The sequence below is a fragment of the Uloborus diversus genome, chromosome 6 (assembly GCF_026930045.1).
Source record: "Uloborus diversus isolate 005 chromosome 6, Udiv.v.3.1, whole genome shotgun sequence".
NCBI classification, from domain to species: Eukaryota; Metazoa; Arthropoda; class Arachnida; order Araneae; family Uloboridae; genus Uloborus; species Uloborus diversus.
The window spans coordinates 54,112,848-54,132,359 of NC_072736.1; the positions used below are offsets into that span (position 1 = coordinate 54,112,848).

At 33.0% G+C, this 19,512-nt stretch overlaps 1 protein-coding gene across 1 annotated transcript in view; it reads left to right on the forward strand.

Annotated features, from left to right (window-relative positions):
- The window catches only part of LOC129224760 (1-phosphatidylinositol 3-phosphate 5-kinase-like), a 128,101-nt gene that overhangs the window by 28,388 nt on the left and 80,201 nt on the right, over positions 1–19,512 (forward strand). The window contains exons 8-11 of the mRNA XM_054859308.1: positions 2,613–2,672; positions 4,248–4,303; positions 9,045–9,258; positions 17,218–17,452. Coding sequence (XP_054715283.1) covers positions 2,613–2,672; positions 4,248–4,303; positions 9,045–9,258; positions 17,218–17,452 — 565 coding nt within the window. The remainder of the gene's footprint in view (positions 1–2,612; positions 2,673–4,247; positions 4,304–9,044; positions 9,259–17,217; positions 17,453–19,512) is intronic.

Here is a 19,512-nt window from a genome sequence, read left to right on the forward strand (position 1 = left end):
CGTCTATTTTTCACTAAACTCCTCTAAAACAGGTAAACATAGTCAAGGTCACAGCTCAACTAACCAGAGCTGTGCTATATGACATACTATGTATAAGTTAACATACCCAAATTTTCTTTAATGAAATAACTGGGAGTATAAATCAAGGATATCGTTAAATCGCAGAGCATAGACATTCAATGCAGTGAAATCCAGACCAGTGAAATGCATCATTAAATTGACAAAATCGTGGAATCGGATATCATTAATCAAAGTTATACTGTATCAAGATATGAGCTCCTATTACTTGACACCTAAAAGAGCTAACCCGACTGTATAAAAAAATATATAACGTAATAATGTACGTTATCAAGTTACTCACAGATGCGGTCATTTTCACGTCTTTATTATAATTTACGAATGTTTTAAGACTCATATATATTTTCATGGGTTTAAACCCTCAGAAAAATTGATGGGACATCACTGCTCACATACATTTAAACTATAGCTAAAATAATAATAGAATATGTAAAAATTCATGTAAAATTTATGAAAAGGATTGTTTATTATTGCAAACCGATTTGATACCTACATGAGCAATTAATGTAAACAGATTAACCCCGCAACAGATCAAGATAGGTTGCACCAAATATGATAGGGATGGGGAATTTTTTTCATAATTAGTCCAGTCTCTCGTTTGAGCACATAAGTAGTGTAGATCTAATCTGTGAGTAGGATGTAAAAATTTGTGAGTGGTGTAAATCTAAAGTATTAAGTAGGAATTTATACATTGTGGCCAACCTTACATTGCGAGGTAAGTTTTTTTTTTTAAAAAGAGCTTTACTTCAAACTGCTTTTTAAATTTAACATAATATATTCAAGATGTAAAAATATAAATTATGCCCAATACTGCAAACAGATTCTCACATAAGCAAGAAATTGTCAAAAAAAAAAAAAGAGTTGAAAGTACAAGATAGCAATAAATGTACAGCAAAAAATATTAGGGCAGTAACTTACAGCAAAGTTACAGACATTAAAGCTGAAAATTAGCGGTCGCCATTCGCCACACGGCGATTAAAGTTGCAAAAGTGGTAATTAAAAAATGTGTCATCAATCGCCATCCCCGATTGTCACTCTTGCTCAGTCACTCTACTTGCATTCCCCTTCCCCTGTTCCGATGTATTTCTTTTCCCCACCGCTAGAGGGAGAAATTTAGCTGCAGCAGTGTACCATCATTTGCACTCTGAACCCTGCATGTGCCACCTGCTTTGCGATGGCTGCTCAGCGATCATGTGGTGGAAAGCATAAAATTGATTTAACAGTTTGAAATGTTGCTTACAACAGGAAAAACATCATAAAGGTCCCTATGGTTTGCAAAATGATTTACTAATGTTATAAAACCGAACTTTTTCCTCGTTTTGCACTGTACTAAAAGCTTTACTTTATTTTTTTGTTTTGTCTCTTCTGTTAAGTTTTATGCTTTTTGGTTGTGTCACCTTTCTTGCGTGTGAGCGATATTCTGGTGATACTTTTTTCATTATAAATAAAAATTTGAAACATACTGGGTGGCCCAATGGCAAAGTGTTTGAAACAAATGAAAAAATAAAAACAAACAAGAGACATGAGAAGAATTTAATGGCTTATATTGAAAGGACATATTGGGCTATTAATGATATAGTGGTTCGAAGTGACCGCCATCTTTAACAAGGACAGCAGTTAGGCGTTTCTGCAGATCGGGTCTTATCGGCAGCAAAAAACCGTCTGTGACCACAGTAGCGATGACTGTAGCCATAGCTTTTTTATCGTCTTCCACCGATCCAGTACGTTTGAACTTGGCATACAGTCTACAGGGAAGAGGATTGAAACACATTTTTTAGAACAAACATGGAAGCAAAAAGGAAAACATTTGTACCGTCAAACACACAAAATGACTCACCTTTCCATAGTCCTTTTGTTTGGTCAATTCTTGTTGTGGAATTTCTCCTGCCATGCTCGTTGAACTGCCTTCACATTTTCATCACATCTGGCCATTTGTAGCACAATAAATACGCGACCTTCCGTCAAATATTTTTGTTCATTTTTACTAACGAGAATCATACGCTCAAGCGCACCACACACTGAAGGAACATCACATTTACAATTGCCCACTCAACGAAGCATGCGCACCAAGTTTGGCTTCACTCGCACCTATTGCCATCTATTGGACTTTGTTTCAAACATTACCCGCTGGGCCACCCGGTAGTTGCAGTTTTAAAAAATGACTACTAACTTTAAAAAGTGGCCACTAATAAAATTGAATCTACCAGCCACTGGCTACTAACCAAATTTCCCAGTTTTCAGCTTTAACAGACATGTGTTTTGAGATTACAATGAACCTATTTTTTCAATGCAAAATGAATGCAAGCTTTGAATTAAGGTAGAAATAATATTACAACATTTGTTTCAAATTTAATTTGCCAGAGAATGTTGTAATATTACCAATGCAGCAATAGTTAAAAAAAAAAAAAGCAACTTTTTGTTTACTACTAAAAAGTTGTGTGGTTTATAGAAAATTGCATTACATAGATCGGCGGTTTAAAGATATTCTACTGTATTTCTATTTTTTATTTTATTATTATTTGTTTGATTTTTAGGAAAAGCCACACCGTCTTTTATGGGTCAAGCTGAAAGGTTATCCATATTGGCCGTCAAAAGTAAGGATTGATATATATGTAGTGCTTAAAGTTTTCCTTTCAAATTCCTTTTGCTAAGATGAAAGTGAACATATATGAGGATCACAGTGCTTAAATTCAAAAATTCTTTTTACATACATTTTCTGGTAAAAAGGCATTGTAGCGTAATTTTTTATTTTAATTCTTCAAAATTAGCACTGCTTAAACCCAACTTTAAAAATTCAGCATATCTTTGCGTATTTATTTTTTTTTCTTAAAATATGTCTACAATCAATAGTTCTATGACATTAACCAGCAGCACTTAAAACAAATTAAAAAAAGTTTAGAACAAAGTCAAAATTTTACGATCAATTGCTGCCATGTTTTGAAACAATTTGTTTTCATTTTAAGACTGCATTCCCATACTCGACGGATAGCTACTGGTCAGTTGATCACATGACAGCCAATGATGTCATCTCCAATGCTTTAACATGCACTGACGTCATTAGCTGTCATGTGATCAGTCGACTGGTAGCTACTGGTCGAGGTATGTGAACGCTGTCAAAGTTTCTATGCTGTACTGTTAATTGCTCCATATTTCTAAAAGTTGAGATTGCATTCTTTCATGTCTTTCATTCCTATTAAAAAGATGCATTCCAAATAATCACTAATAAATCACAATATTTATAAATGTACACTATAATACATGAAGCAAGCATTAAAACATGAATTATATCTAAAGCAGGAAATATGCACAGTTGCAATATTAAAAAATCAACAACAACAATGAGTAGTGACAAAAGAAAAATAAATAAATACATAAAAAACAAGAAGAAAAATGTAGCAATAGAGAAATTTCATTCAATTTTTCTTTCTAAATGAAATAACTTTTACTCTAACTTTAAATAACCTTACTTATAAAATTTTAATTTTCAGGCATCAGTTTCCTGATTGTATTTCTAGACTACAATAAACTACTTCTGTTTTATTACTTTAAAGGATGGGAGCATTATCTTCTTCACTCACTTTTGTTCAAAGCAGAGAAGTTATTGTCAATCTGACTAGTAGCTGAATTGAATATTTCGCTGGGAAAATATGTTACCCAGAATCAATGCTTTTAATTGAAATTTCTGCTAATTAAAGTTGCATGAAGATACAAGCTGACTAAACGTGATCTCATAAATTTTCTAATCTTTTGATACCTGGTTTGATCATCAATTCTCTGGTTTTCTTGCAAAATTTGACTGCAGAGATGGATATAATATGGTCAGATTTTAATGTATTTGATTTTGAAATTTCAAAGAAGAAAAGAGGCCCTTGTAAAATAATTCAAAAGAGCAGAAAGTTTATGAATATCAAGGTAGTTTTCAATAAATGTAGCTAATGGAAGTGATCTGAAACTGAAGAATTTTTTTCCTCCAACATGCAATGAAACCTTTTAAGTAATGCCTACAGTGCAATTTTCATCATGGTATGAAAGTAAACAACAGAGAATAAGTTCCTTCAGTTCTGGAATATTCAATATCTCAATTTGTAAGGATAAAGTTATTTTTTATTTTTTTTTGCATGCATTTATTTAATTGCAATTGTCTAATTGATTCTGTTTCATTTTCACAGTGCCTGAAAGTAATCAACGGCTTGGCTCATGTTCATTTTTTTGGAACTCATGACAGGTGAGCAATGATTTCTCAGTCATATATAATCTGTATACAATTTCAGCATAATTTCTGCAAAAATGATAGAAATGTGTGGAAAATTCATCAGTGCTTTATTATTGATAAAATTATTTTTCTTGGTAATGACTAAATGTAATATCACCTTCCTCATTTCTGAATACAAAAGCATCTTTCTTGAAAGTAATAGGTAATGAAAGTGTGCAAATTTTCTGAAAAGAAGGAATAATTATCTTCCTTTAAATATTGATCTTCAATGAGTAATTAGCTTGAAGATTAATTTAGCAGAATGCTCAAAATCAAGCAATATTTAATACTTTTCACTCCATAGAAAAGATATCCCATTGCCATTGCATTATCCTTTTGAGTGCAGTAAACTCCTGATTGTCCATGAGCAAATAGTCCTTGTCATTAGCACAGCCAGAAATTTTTTGTCAAAGCAGTCCTTAGTAAGGCTGTGGAGTCAGAGGGAAAAAAGCTGATTTTGGAACTTTTGAAGCACAGACTCCGACTCCTACAAAGCAAGCACTGGCAGAGTTGCGGACTTTGAGGGAAAATGAGAGACTCCGACTCACGGAACTTTAACCCTTTGACTCCTGACTCTTTTACCCAAAATCAGCCTGACTCCGGCTCCGCGGCCCTGGTATGTACTTCTATAATAGGATTGGTTATAATGTAAAACCGAAGCCCCTGAGGTGTGTTTTTACCCCCTCTTTCCCTGCTCCACTGGTCCTTGTTGAGGATTATCTGCTAACTACTGGAGGAGAAAACTGATGACTTAGTTAGGAAAAGTCTACAAAGTGCTTTGCAGGTTGTAAAGAGCTTTGCCGCACATTAAGAACTGGCTGCAATATTCAGAGGAACAAGATGATGATGCACAGTTTGTGAAAAATCTAATGCCAAGACAAGTGTGGTCAGGAATCCAGAAAATGTGTTTTTGCAACAGAAACACAAACTAATGACTCATTTTTTAAAAAAATTGCATATTGAACACTTTTTTGGTACTTCTTCATTGCAAGAACTTTTTCTTAATTGCTTTCATGGTTTTTAGTAAACTGTACTGTACTTGTACACATTTTTTATGCCAATACAGTCATGTTTTTAAAAAAGAAAGCAATTTTTGCCTTTCTATTTAGCCTTTTTGTGGGTTAGTCACTATTTTCCCTATAGGCGGTACCTGTGCCACCCAATTCCATGGATTATCAGGAGTTTGATGTGAGGAACTTTTACTACTTTTATTTAATTTTATAATTTTTACATAATTTTCTTCATTTTTCAAAAAGTATGAGTGTTTTAATCGAAGCACAATTTATCTCTTAGCATAACTTATGGCTCAGGAAAATAGATTCTTGCTACATTGAGATTAGGCAGAGGGCAGAGTACCTGCTATTCGACTCACATGTGTTGTGTATTTAGTTTGAAAGATTGATTTTAGGAAATGCTTACCTTAATTACCACATTTATTTTGTATTATAAAAAGCTTCTTATATACAGGGTGATCTAAAAGTCAGTAGATTTTTCAAAACCTTATAATTAATGCACTATTTATAATAAAACAATGGGGTTTGCACAGGAATGTTCAGAACTATGGGGAACTTTTGTTTATAATTGAATGGATATGTTTAATATTAGTTGCATTTTTAACTTAGACGTGGTACTATGTTTTATGTAGAATACAATCTAATAGGTAAAAAAAGCGAAAAAGAAAAAAAATTGCTTATTATCTGGATTTTCAGACTTGTTTTGATGATGCTCAATCAATTTTCAAAGATTCAAGAAACTGAATATGAAATGAATTTCAATAAAATTTTATCATTAACTTCTGTGTTTAGACATGCCATATTTGCTGATAAATCTTTATTAGTAAAGCTTTTACAAGAAAGAAAAATTCACAAGAGAATTCCCCCTCCCAGGTCTCCAGATCTTGTAAGTTGTCACTTCTGTTTGTGGGACTCTTGTGTATAGAGTTCCTACTTTGACGCAGTTAAAAGAAGCTGTATGCCACCATGTGTCAGTTATACCCCCAAAATGCCTTTTAATTCAGTCTAAGGTGTTTTCTATTGTTAGACAACTGTAATTCTCAAATGATGGTGCACACATTAAATGATTTTAATATTGTAATATCATTATTGATAAAAATGAGTTATATTATAAAATTATTCCATTAAATCCACTCCAGTGCCACCTTTTGGTCAAAAATAACTAATATAAAATAAATTTGTATCATTTTAAATGAAAATCCCGCCAGTTTCTGACCACTCCTGTGCAAACAGCATTGTTTTACACATAAGGATAGTTCTCAAAAGGTGGGAACAAAAAAGTTAATTCTGATCAATTTTTAAAATTTTGAAATTTTACATCAATTTTGTTTTTATTGCATAGTATGTACATACTATATACTATCTAGGTGTACATACTATGTACACCTAGAACCTTTTAGCAAGGAAAATATTTTTAAAGGGTATTTGAAGAAAATTTTTTCCATAATTTATGTCAATTTTTGTCTCTATACAACATTATAATTTAACTCAAAGATTTTTGAGTTAATTAAAATGAAAGTTATTTGGTGTTCAAGCTTCAAAGTTGAGGTCTGTGTTTGCTCCCACCTTTTGAGAACTGCCCATAAATAATTCAACAATTATGAGGCTTTTAAAAGGACTGGTGACTTTTGGATCAACCTGTATGCAGGGCCGTCCGAAGAGCTGACGACGGCGCCCGGGGCGGAAGTTTCCCAGTGCCCCCCCCCCCTATACACACAGAAAAATCAAGTTAGTTATATCAATGCATAATACATACTCATTTTTTTACATATTAATGAACAGAACAATTAGAGGACTATGCATAATACAAATTAAAACACGAGCAATGAATCTGTTTCTGATATTTGTGAAACATTAATGCCCCAAAAACTTTTTAAAAAATGGAAATGTTGAAAATCTAAATATTTATCTAGTAAAATGTTATCCCACTAGATAAGAAACAAGCAATTAAAACTGAGTTGGTTATTCATATTGATCAAATTATGAACACGAATAAATAATTTGCTTATTACTAATAGAAAATGTATTTATCGAAGTAAATTGCGTCAAAATTAAATTTCGATCTGGTCTCATCCAATGACTCTTTTGAAGAGTTTTTTTTTTTTACTTGTACTAACTTAATTCCAGCTTTCATATATATTATAAACAAAGATGTTATTCTTTTGCATCAAATATTTGTAAGTTTTAGGGAGAAGCCCACAAATACTCAACAACATCGAACATCGCTCAGAATAGCATTTTTGGAGCTCTAATTTTGAAAAATCACTGGCCCTAATTTTACAAAGTATGGCCTTACAAATTGCATTTTAAGACTTGAGTTTAAGAAAATATTAGTGCTAGGGTCCCCATGCCACCTTTCTTGAATATCACAAGTAATGGGTTGTTTACACGACACTTACAAAAAATGTTAGGTTGGATAGCCCCTGAATGTAAGACATTGCTTAAATTTGTTGAACAATTTTCGTGGGAAATGCTCCAGATCCTCCTATCCATTAAATCTACCTTTATCTAAAGTTGCGTTTTTGAAACTTCAATTTCGAAAACTTGCAAGGGGAGAAGGATTGGATTTCAATCTATTTAAAAAAATAATCGATCGGAAACCGCCTCTGAGTTCCCTTCCTTACCATAACGTCAATTAATATGGTCTTTAATCGCGTTTTTAAGGCTAAAATTGTGTTTTTAAAACTAAAAGTTTCAAATTTTTGACCAGGCAGCTTTTAACCTTTTTTCCTATCTGATCAATTTTTTTTTTGAATGTGTCCTTTTAAAACTTTTTTCTGGTTACGTCACTTGCACGCAGGGACAGAATTCAAGAAAATTTGGTGAAAACTAGACAAAGAAGAAGTGCCTTTTGTTTGATTCTAAACAGTTATATTCTCAGAAATTGTATCTGCAAATACAAAGGAAACGAATGTTTTGGAGACTTAAAGAGAGGAATAATTTCGTGCCCTAGAAAAAAACAGAAAATTATTGCAATGATTCTCTACTTTGTTTGTCTATGAATGTGTATACGTAATACCTGAAATGAGGGAGCGCAGCAAGGCACCCCTAATTTTATACAATCAGGGGCATTTTATACGATGAGGGGCGCCGCAAGTCGCTCCTCGTAAATATCGCCCCCTCGAATTGCCTCCCGAAAATGTCGTTTTCGTGTGAATGTCGTAGTGTTCCGTCAAATCAAGAGGTGCCTTGAGGAGCCCCCTCATTTCGTGGCGCCCGGGGCGGTTGCCCCGCTCGCCCCCCCCCCCCCTTGGGACGGCCCTGCCTGTATGTACCTTTTGATTTGTTAGATTTTGCTATTTTCAATTAATTTTATTATTTCATTATTTTTTTTAAAGATACAGTATAACCCTTATTTATCGATTGTTCTGGGAGTGGAAAAAACTATCGTTAAATCAAGGATATCACTAAATCAAGGAGCATATACATTCAATGCAGTCAAATCCGGACCAGTGAAATATATCATTAAATTGAGGAAATTGTTGAATCGGGTATCGTTAAACCAAAGTTATAATCTAATTTTCTAATTTTTACAAAGTGTGTGTTGATATTTCAAAATACAATTTATGGCCCATGAAACGGATTCTTTCTGCATTCAGATTAAAAGTGTTTGTAATATTTGGGCTCCTGTGTGTTGCATATTTCGTTCAAAACGTTGATTTTATTCAATTCTAAAAAATAAGTCAAGTTCTGTATTTTAGAACTATTGTGAAAGCCAATACATGCTTTCTGATGTCAAAAACAAATCCATCTGGGAAGAAGATCCTGAGGTCTACTTATCAAAAGTCTGAAGATGAAATGAAATTGTACATCAAGAATTACGAGAAAAGACACGGAGCATACCAATATGCTCCAGCAAAGTTGGTTTTCATTCCATCAGATGATGAATGTCATGTGGTCAATAAGAGGCAAGAGGTACTAAGCTTTTCCAATGCTTTCTTTTGTAGTGAGAGGAAATTTTTTCTGTAAAAAGAATTCCAAAATGAACAAATGCTTGGAAAATTTGGGTTTTTTGCAAAACTCTTAATTTTTGAAACAGATAAAATTTAGAAATAAATGCAAAGTTTTGTGTAATGTAATGTTCAGGGTGGCGACAGATCAGGGAAATCAGGGAGATCAGGGAAAAGTCAGGGAACTTTATTAATCAGGGAAAAGTCAGGGAAATATCAGGGAATTTTGAAAAAATAACAAAAAATCAGGGAAAATTGATTTTATGAAAAAAAAAAAAATATATATTTTTTTTTTGCTTTGCAAAATTAAAATTCCCTACGCATTTTCCGCCAATTATCTGTTCAAAAAAAAAAGTAAAATTAATGAGGTGCGATTATACACTGCCGCATATTTGTGCATCTTTTTTCCTCGACATCAAAGTATTGAATCTTACTTATTAACCACAGGATGAACTTCCTAAGATTGCTTCTGTGTCTGTTATTTATTTTACCTAGCTTGAAATTTCCTTTTACACTTTCAATGCTACGTAAAATAAACAACCATACAGGCAAAGAGGAAGCCTTCATTAATGCCTTAGCTCCTTTGCCTTTATTCTATTGTCTCGAAGTAATTAGCGAACTGTAATCACGATTTCAAGAAGAAATCTTTGGTGTTTGAATTAATACTATAAAAGCTTAAAAGTTATTATTTCTTCGCTTTTTTAAATAGATTGCTAAAGTTGAACTTTCAATAAAAAAAAAACTTTGTTTTTTGCTGTTTTACTATTTGTTGTCACCGCAGATTATAAAGGTTTTCTTTTCTTCAGACTCGAGTGATTCTTTAATTTTATAACCAAGTTGTATTCTTTTATGTATTTTGAAATTAACTAATTGTTTTTTTTTCTTTTTTTTTCTTGCATTTCAAAGTTGTTTCTTACAAAAGCAATCTAAGATTTTTTTCGTTACATACTGAAATCATTTGAAATAGAGTTAATTTGTGTACTTAAGTAAATATCTTTATTTTTTTTATTGTTAAATTAAAATGCTGTATTCATTCATTAAAACCTATGTTCTTGATTGGAGAAAAGCTCCCTATGAATAAATGTCAAATGGTTTCATCTGTTTTGCATAAATATTGTCAATTAATTATATAAGAATAACTACATTACTTCGATTCTTTCACTATTACTTGTTATTCTTGCAACAATTATTATACTGTTTGAAAACTTAGTTCAAAATAATTTCAATTACTTTTTAATTCTATCATAAATACATATATGTTTTTAAGAGTAATTTTAATAGTTTCTTTAAAATCTTGTGCTAAGTGGTTTCTTGAAGTAAAGTATTTTTTTTTTTTTAATTTTCTGTAATCTTTCCATGTAGAAAAATGAAATATACTGTTTTGTAGGTTTCCCCCCCCCCCCCAAAAATATGTACTTGATATGTTTTTTTTAAACCATTTTATTAAAAAAGTAGCATTTTTTAAAAATATGTCTTTAGTTCAACAACTTTACACAGCTTAAAACGTTTAAAATACTGCTTTTTATACAAACATACAATGGATTTCAAGTAGAGCAAAGAAAGAAAACCATTATCATTGGTAATGTAAATCAGGGAAATTTGATGAACTAAATCAGGGAAAAGTCAGGGAACTTTTTTTCACAGTTCCTGTCGCCACCCTGATGTTGTTTTTGTGTAATGTAATAATGAATTCATCTGTGAATAGCAGTATCCGCACGGCAATGCCCGTGCTAAGAATTTAAAGGAAGTCCGTTGAATAAAAAAAAAAAATCTACGCCCCCCCACCTTCTGATGTGAAATGATCATTTTTTTCAACTAAAATGCATACACACTTTATCAAAAAACTTATTAAAGTCTCTTTAGAATTTAAAACTATTCGCCAAAACACATAAAAAGATTAACAGTAGCTTTAAAACTCAAAATAATTCTTCAATTGTATATTTCATTGCTTAAGGCGCCAAGCAACCACCCTACCATAACCCTGCCCTTTAGTGAGTGAAGTGGTTTTTTTTTCTGAAATTTAAAATGTTTTGCCAAATAAACAATACTATAATAAAAACGTTATAAAAAACAATCATAATTGAATAATATGGCAAATTAAATTAGTTACGAAGAGAAGTAAATATCTTCAACTGCAAGAACAAAAACAAATGTTGAAAAAATAAGAAAAACAAAACCCAGTAGAACAATCCTACAAAATCAAGTTATGTACTTGAAAATCGGGAAAAAAAAGGAAACTCATTCAAAAATCAGTTTGCTGACCACAATTGTGTAGCGTTTGAGCAGCGCGGCTTGGTTCCTTGCAGCTATTAACACTGTCGGCTAGCGCTCTCTCGATGAGTTTACTTACCCCGCCATCTATTAGGAATTCATAGAACTAAACAATTATTTAAGCATTTAATTTGGAATTACAAATATTTTGGTGAATCAGATTGAAAAAAAAAAAAAAGTCTATAGCCTTCCTCAATAAATGAACTATTCAACACAAAATTTTTTTTTCAATTCGAACCAGTAGTTCCTGAGATTAGCGCGTTCAAACAAACTCTTCAGATTTATATTGTTAGTATAGATTAATTGATATAAATTGCATCTTCTTGTCCATCTTTTACCTAAATGATATAAAATGCTTGGTGTTTTAGTATCGTTTTATTTTTTTTTTTTGAAAGGTCATCTTCCTTGTCAGGTCAGAGAAATCTGACTGCTATAGGGAGGTCCCAGAAACAAATCCCAGCTTGGGCATGGATGTCCTCTCTCTCTCTCCTGTTCTTGTCCATTCTTTGTGTAAATGTGTTGTTGTGCTGTGAATGGTTGCCTGCCCTGTCTTTATCTTATGACTGTGTACTGGGGAAGTCGAACTTCACACCAAATTACAGTACAATTGAAAAGTGGAGCGGTGCACCCCAATTTTCCAGTCTAACTGGTACAAGACAACAACAACAACATTTCTTTGAAACATATGTTTAGTCATAAATAACTGTTTTGTTACTAATATAATTTCAATTAATTTTAAGAGAATTTAGTGCTTGTTTTAAAGTATTTTTGCATTTTCTAAATAATACGGGATAACATGGAAAAGGAAAAAAGTTATTGTTGTTATCAATTGCTTGATACTTATTTTATAAATTTCATATGCTTTCCAGAAATGAATTTCCAAATATTTGGCTCCAAACTTGGGACACTGGGACTAATTACTGCTTCTGATTTGTAACTTTGAACAAAACAACGGAGCACATGTGACCCTAGGTGGGGCACCACTGCTCTAGTGCATTGTCAAGTATTGATCACATGATGTTTCTTTTCACAACCAAATTTTTGCTAGGAAAGAACATATTGTGGATTTAGCAGTAAGTTACCGCCTCTAAGCCAGGGCTAAGGCATTGTGAAACTTCTAATGTAATTTTACCCCAAATTCTTATGCAGTCCCTCTCATCTGAAACTATATGCCAGGCTTAATTTGCATGGGAGTTTAGGGAAATTGAGCTTTTACATGTTTCAATTTTTTGAGAATTTTAACATTTTAGACGAGAATAGGGCTATCTACGTGCAGACCTGCCAACTCTCCCGTTTTTCACGGGAGACTCCCGTTTTTTACTCCATTCTCCCGGTTGTACGTTTGAGTATCCATTTCTCCCGTTTTTTTACTCTTTTCGGGTTTTTTTCTTTTTTTTTTAAATTAAACTTAATTTTCTTCCTGAAAATACTTACTCACAGCCCTAATAGATGGCGTGACTAGCAGAACATACCCGCACTGCTCAGTGAGCTTACGTTCGACGAGCACGACCGGTTAGTTAATCACGTGACAGCTAATGATCACGTGCTCAATCAACCAATCAACTGCTTAGAATGGTAACGGATGCGGTAACCGGTTGATCATAGAACGGTGCGGTTAGTAACCGGTTACTTACCGGTCGACCGGTGAGGTTCGTCGAACGCAAGGTGAGCGGCAAACATTCGATGGGTGCGTTCGGAGTGTCGACCGAAATGCTTCCGGCGATGGTGTTTTGGTTTAACTCCACGTTCGCACTTCTACTTCTCTCTCACGCATGCGCCGTTTACGCGGTATCGTTCAGTTTCAGACGCATGCTAACTGCGCCGCGTGTTTTCATCTTGTTCCTTGATCGACCGCGTGCGTTGTAGTTTAACATTCATCTTTAGCGATGTCTGAAAAAATGAAATATCTACAAACTTATAAGAGCTATTATACGAGTGAATTCTCTTTCATGAAAAAATCAAATAAATACTTGTTATAACAATGTTTTTTACTTATTACAGCATCGTTTAAAATCTCCCTTTTTCTCCCTTAAAGCTTTGACTGGATCTCCCGTTTTTTCTTTTCATAAGGTTGGCAAGTCTGTACGTGAAAAAGAAAGCTTTGAGGAGTATAGAGCTCCTGCACTTCTGTTGTTTTTGTTGGTGTTGTGCACGTTTGCCTGCCAGACTGACAAATTGGGGTGGGCTGCTTCACTTTTCCAACTCTGTATCGTAATTCGGTGCAAAGTTCGACTTCCACAGTACACGTATGCCACAAGGGCCGTTTATATGGGTGGGCAACTATTCACAGCATAACAACACAATCACACAAAGAAAGGACAAGGACAGGAGAAATAAAGTACAGTTGGCTCTCTGTTTAACGAAACTTTATTTAACGACGACTTTTCATGGTCCCAGATGATCCACTGTAGTGTTAAAAGCATTCTATTTAAGGACGTTTTCTACTTAAGGATGATTTTTCGTGGTCCCTTGAAAGTCGTTAAACAAAGAGCCAACTGTACATACATGCCCTAGCCAATATTCAAACCCATGTCCTCCTCATAACACCTCAGTCAGACTGCTCTGACCGCTAGACAAGGTCGCGGACTCTGCACTTCTTTTGTTAGAAATTAAGCCCTGCAGCCGTAAGTTTGAACTTGTTGCTGAAATTGCTGTTGCATTTTTTTTTTTAAAACATAGTCTTAGAAGATGAATTTCAATCATGCAGCAACAGCTCTTGTTGTCATGAAAATGAGAAAAAAAAAGACCATAACAGAGAATCATAAATACATCAAGGCAGACATGTCAACTTTTATGGATTGTCCGTAAAATTTACGGATGTCACTTAAATTTTACGGGCTTACCGATAGACCCTCGATTTTTAAAGTTTTTAGCGACGATTTTCTTTGAAACTATGTTTTTAATCAAACCATAACTGTTTGTTTAAAAGAATCTTCGAAAAAGAAAATATATTTACTCCTATATCTATAATATACCCCTTTCTTAAGATAAGGAGTATAAATATATATACTCCTTATCTTAAGAAAGACAATGTATTGGAAAGGGTTCAAAGGTGGGCTACAAGGCTATTAAATGGACTTTCCCACTTAGATTATGATTCCAGACTTAGAAGGCTAAAAATGTACAGTCTTGATCTTGAGCAAAGAAGAGATCGAGGGTACATAATTCAGCTGTTTAAATTTATTAAAATGAAAGATGTTACGGGGCTGAAGTTTAGCACTGAAAACAGGACAAGGGGTCATTGTTTTAAGCTATTTAAATCTCAGGCTAACATGGATATTAGGAAAAATTATTATTTTAGCAGGGTAGTAAAACCTTGGAACAGCTTACCTGAAGAGGTGGTAATGAGCAAGGGAGTAGATAATTTTAAGAGGGCCATTGATCTTCACTGGGGATTGTAAATTGACTAGGACCAGTCTAGCTGGGCCCAGAGCCTGTTGCTGGTGTCACTTTTGTATTTGTATTTCAGATTTGCTCGAAAAGTAGCCAAATAAAGGTTTTGTTCCCCCAAGCAACCTCCTAAACACAACTGGCTATTTTGCCTCGTCTTTTCTTCAGAGCATTTATGCGGCTGCGGTGTTGCCAGTTCGCGTCAAAATCGCCCAATATGTAATCCCCCCCCCCTAAGTTTGAGGCAGAAGAAAGCAGTTTCGTTTCAATCGCTAGCTCTCAGGAAAAGTCTGGCAGCCGCAGCCTCTCCAAGCTTTATTTCTGTAAGCTCATTGGGTGACTCTAGGACTGTTTTGGATCTGTCGGTAAAGTACAAGTAGGTGCGGAACGAGTTCTGTAACACAACGTGTGTTTGTTTTGAATAGCATTGTATGAATGGAGTGGGTGTAAGAAGGGAAGAAAAGTTATTTTCAAATGAACAAGAAGTCATATACTGCTGAATTTCTGTGTATTAAAATTCTTATAAGAAAGGGGGGAAATATGTATATTGCAAAATTTGTGTGGAGGAGTCCATTTAAAAAGTGTAGAAGCGGCCGAGAAGAGAGTTTAATGAATTCAAAAAAAAAAAAAAAAATCAGCTGCATTTTCTGCACATGCTGAATTTCAAAATACTTTAAAAATATTATTGCATCTTTTTTCTTGTAAATTGCAAATAGTAGTACTTGAAATATAGTGATGCTTGAAAAATAGTAGTACTTGATATATAGATTAATAGTATACCTTGAATTTTTTTTTTATTTTTTATTTGAAGTATCATGTAACACCAGTGTTTGTTTTTTAAAAGTTTGCTAAATATAGTTAATTGATGTATGATTTCAATATTTGAAGCATTAATTGGACTTGAGCTTGTAATTAATTTTTACTCCAAACTTTGACTTTTGAGATGTTGAAAAAGATAATCTCTCAACTAAGTAAAACTGTTTAAGTTATTATTATATACTTCTAAAAGATTGCTATTGGCAAAATTATATAAATATTAATTTTTATATTTAATAAGATTTTGTATTTTTCCCATAAACTAAAATTGGATTTAACATTTAAATTGCAGTAATTAGTTTTATTTTAAATTTGCAATTACATAATAAATTTTATCATATTCATATATTAGTATTGCACATGCATAATCTAACATTATATCACATCGATTACTTTGTCTCGATTTTGTTAAATGCTTCGCGAAAAGCTTTACTGATGCCATTTTAAAAAGCTGGCAATTTCTGATCAAAGCTCAAACTATGATTGATCATTTTGCCTGAACAGTGTTGAAAACTGGAAAACACCTTTTAAAAAATGGCAAAAACTAGGAATATAACTGGAATTAAAAAATAAAAGAAACAATGTTATTTTGTTCATAATACAATTGAGACTTAAATCAGGAAATTAATTAGGTTTTACATTATTATTAATTTCATAATTAAAAGGGTATAAAGATTCCAACCATGCTTTTAGTTATGCAATATTAGAGAAAAGTTGTTCAGTTGATTTTGATGGGATTTAACTAATTTATGTGCAATTATTCTCATTTTTAAAGTTTTAATTAGTATCATGTTTTTTTTTTTCATATTTGTATTAAAATTATAGTTTTTGTTTCACTTGATTTTTATTGCTTTGATTGCATAGCAAAATTGGTATCACTTCTTTGTTAAAAATCAGTGAAATATAGGAATTTATTGCTTTATAATTAGGATTACTTTTTAAAAATGTCTTTTAAATCTTTGAACCAGAGCTAGTTGGAGAGTTATTTTATTGTTATTTAGTCTCCATTTTCTTATAATCTGCGTTGATTGTATTGATTTAAAAAAAATTCTACTAAATCAATATACTTTTAACTTTTAAATAAGTTTCAATGAAGCATTAAATGTTAACTACGTTAAGAAACATGAAAGTTTCCGTTAAAATTACTTGAAATAGTTACATCCTCATAAATAAAGCATATCTACTTTTGCCACTTTTGCAAAAAGTGGCACAGTTCCTCTGTCAGGACTGTTTCTACCAGTTATTTCCATGGTTTTTTATACCTTTGGCAAAAATGTGCCAACTCTAGCTAAAGCACAGATCTAGCATAATATAGACTGATACATTCAAATTATGCAACAGCATTATTGTGAGACAATATACTTTAAATAATTTATATATCTGCTCTCCGCACAAAATTTTGTAAGTAAATACCGTAAGTGAACATAATTCTTACTTTTTTTTTTAGACATCTTTTAGTTTGAATGTGAGTATGTCTAGTGAAGTAGAGAATGAAAATTCCAATATTGAAGATTCCGGTGATAACGACTCTCAATTTATTGAAATAATTGATGATGTTGAAATTGCTGAAGGTTCTGAAAACAATGCATTGTATGAAAATTGTGATATAATTGATGTACCTGATGAAGACGAACCTGAAATTGCCATGAATAATTCAGAAAATGGAAACTTTGAAAATCAAGGTATGTTGCTTTATTGGTTCATTGTTTACATTATTTGCTAAGTAATGTTATTCCTTTTTTACCTTTTTTCTCAAAGGTTTCTTTTGAGAAATAAATGTAGAAAAAGAAGAAAAATCTTAATGTCCCAAAAAGAGATGAATATTGGTTGAAATAAATAAAAAAATAAAAAAAGGTTAATTCATAAATATTGTTTAAAAAAAAAAAGAAAAAATTAAAAACTACTTATATGAAGAAGAACTGTATCTACGAGTGTCAGTCAAAAAAGTAGTTGCACTGCTCAAGAAAACAAAAAAGGTTATAAATTTTGCAATAACTTTATTGGTATCTTAAAGTTTCATTCAAAACCTACTTTTCAACATAAGCATCTCTGTTATGTAAGCATTTCTTAAAGCGTGGTACAAGTTTTTCAATGCCTTCTCCAAAGAAATCTCGTCCAATGTCTGATCACTGTTGTTGGGTTGCAGCTTTCACTTTGTCATCCAAATGGTGTCATCGCTTTGAAAGTTCTTACTTCATGGGACCAAAAACATGGAAGTCAAGAGGTGAAAGGTCTTGGCAGCTAGGGAGGGGGATCCCACACTTCCCACCTAAACTTGGTCTCTCCTCGCGTTCAGTGTCGTCACTACATTCTCAAACATGTTGCACTATTTCGGGATAGCTGGAAGTGCTGCTTCCATAAACTTCAGTGCAGTTGCACCTTTTTGTCCCCAAAAAACAAATCACTGCATGCATTTTCAATTTGGACACTACTTGCAGCTTTTGAGACTAAAACTAGTTTGTTTTGTAGGTGTATCTCAGTACTCAGATACCCCGATTACGATATCGGGAGACAATAGGCAATTTTAACCATTAACTCAAACAATTTTACCATTTGCATGCTTTCCAACTCTACTGTTTTTAACGGAGACTCCCGTTTTTTGCTTCCATCTCCAGATTTCCCGTTTTTTACAATTTTCTCCCATTTTTGCAGTTTTTTCAGTCAATCATCAAAAAGTTTCAATTTCTTCTCAGTAGATGACGCCCTTTTCTATTCTACCTATGTCAGGGAATGAGAATTTTTCCAATTAACAACTCATTTAGTAAAAAATAATTTTTTAAAAGCTTTCCACATTGCATGTTCAACAAAGCATGTGCTTTGCCAAAAATTGCAGCAGATTTCAATCTTTTTGCATCTTGAAAATACAGTAAACGCTCGATTATCGGTGGTCGGATTATCCGCGGGTCTTTTAACATTTTTTTTTCTTCAACGGTGGTGACTTATGATTATGTTATTGTTTGTTTTTAGCTTTTTCATATATTTTTTTATAATCAATGTTCTTGTTTTTAGCTATAACTTTTCTGTATGCGTGAGTTTTATTCCTATTTTTTTAGCTATTGTATACACAAGTATCGTTTTTTACCTATAATTCGGATTTTCCGCGGTTTCGCTTATCTGCGGTTACCGTGCCGCCTTAATCAACGGATGTTTGGGAGTTTACTGTATCTCAATTATTTGGAAAGTTATTTTAACATGTGCTACCCTATACCTACTTATTTTTTATTTTATTTTCATTATATATCGATTTTTTTTTTCTTTTTCGGATTTTAGTAATTAAATTTTTGTAGCTACTTTTTTGGTAGAGACTGGGGAATGTACGAAACTTTTAGCAAATTTACTCCTTATTATTTGTTTTTCCTTTTCAGTATATTTTTCTTGCTGCAACCAATTAATTTACATTGGCGAAAAACCCCCATTTCACTTTAAATTTAGCATTTATGTTATTAAAAAGCATAATTTACTCAATCTGTTGTGAAGATATGTTGCTAGTGAATCACCTATATACCTCTAGTGGAACCTCCTGTTTTCTTTTCTTCGAAAGTTGGCAAGTATGCATTTGGGGGGTTGCTGAAAATCAGGGCCCTAGACCAACCTAGTTGGCCTAATCAGTCAATAATCAGGCCCTGCTGATGTCTAAAAATTCAGAAGACTTCCATGTGATTCTCTGTTGCAAGGGACATTTCTTAAAATAAAAGTTCTAGTAAACTTACTATGTTCAAAAAATTGAAATATATTACTACCA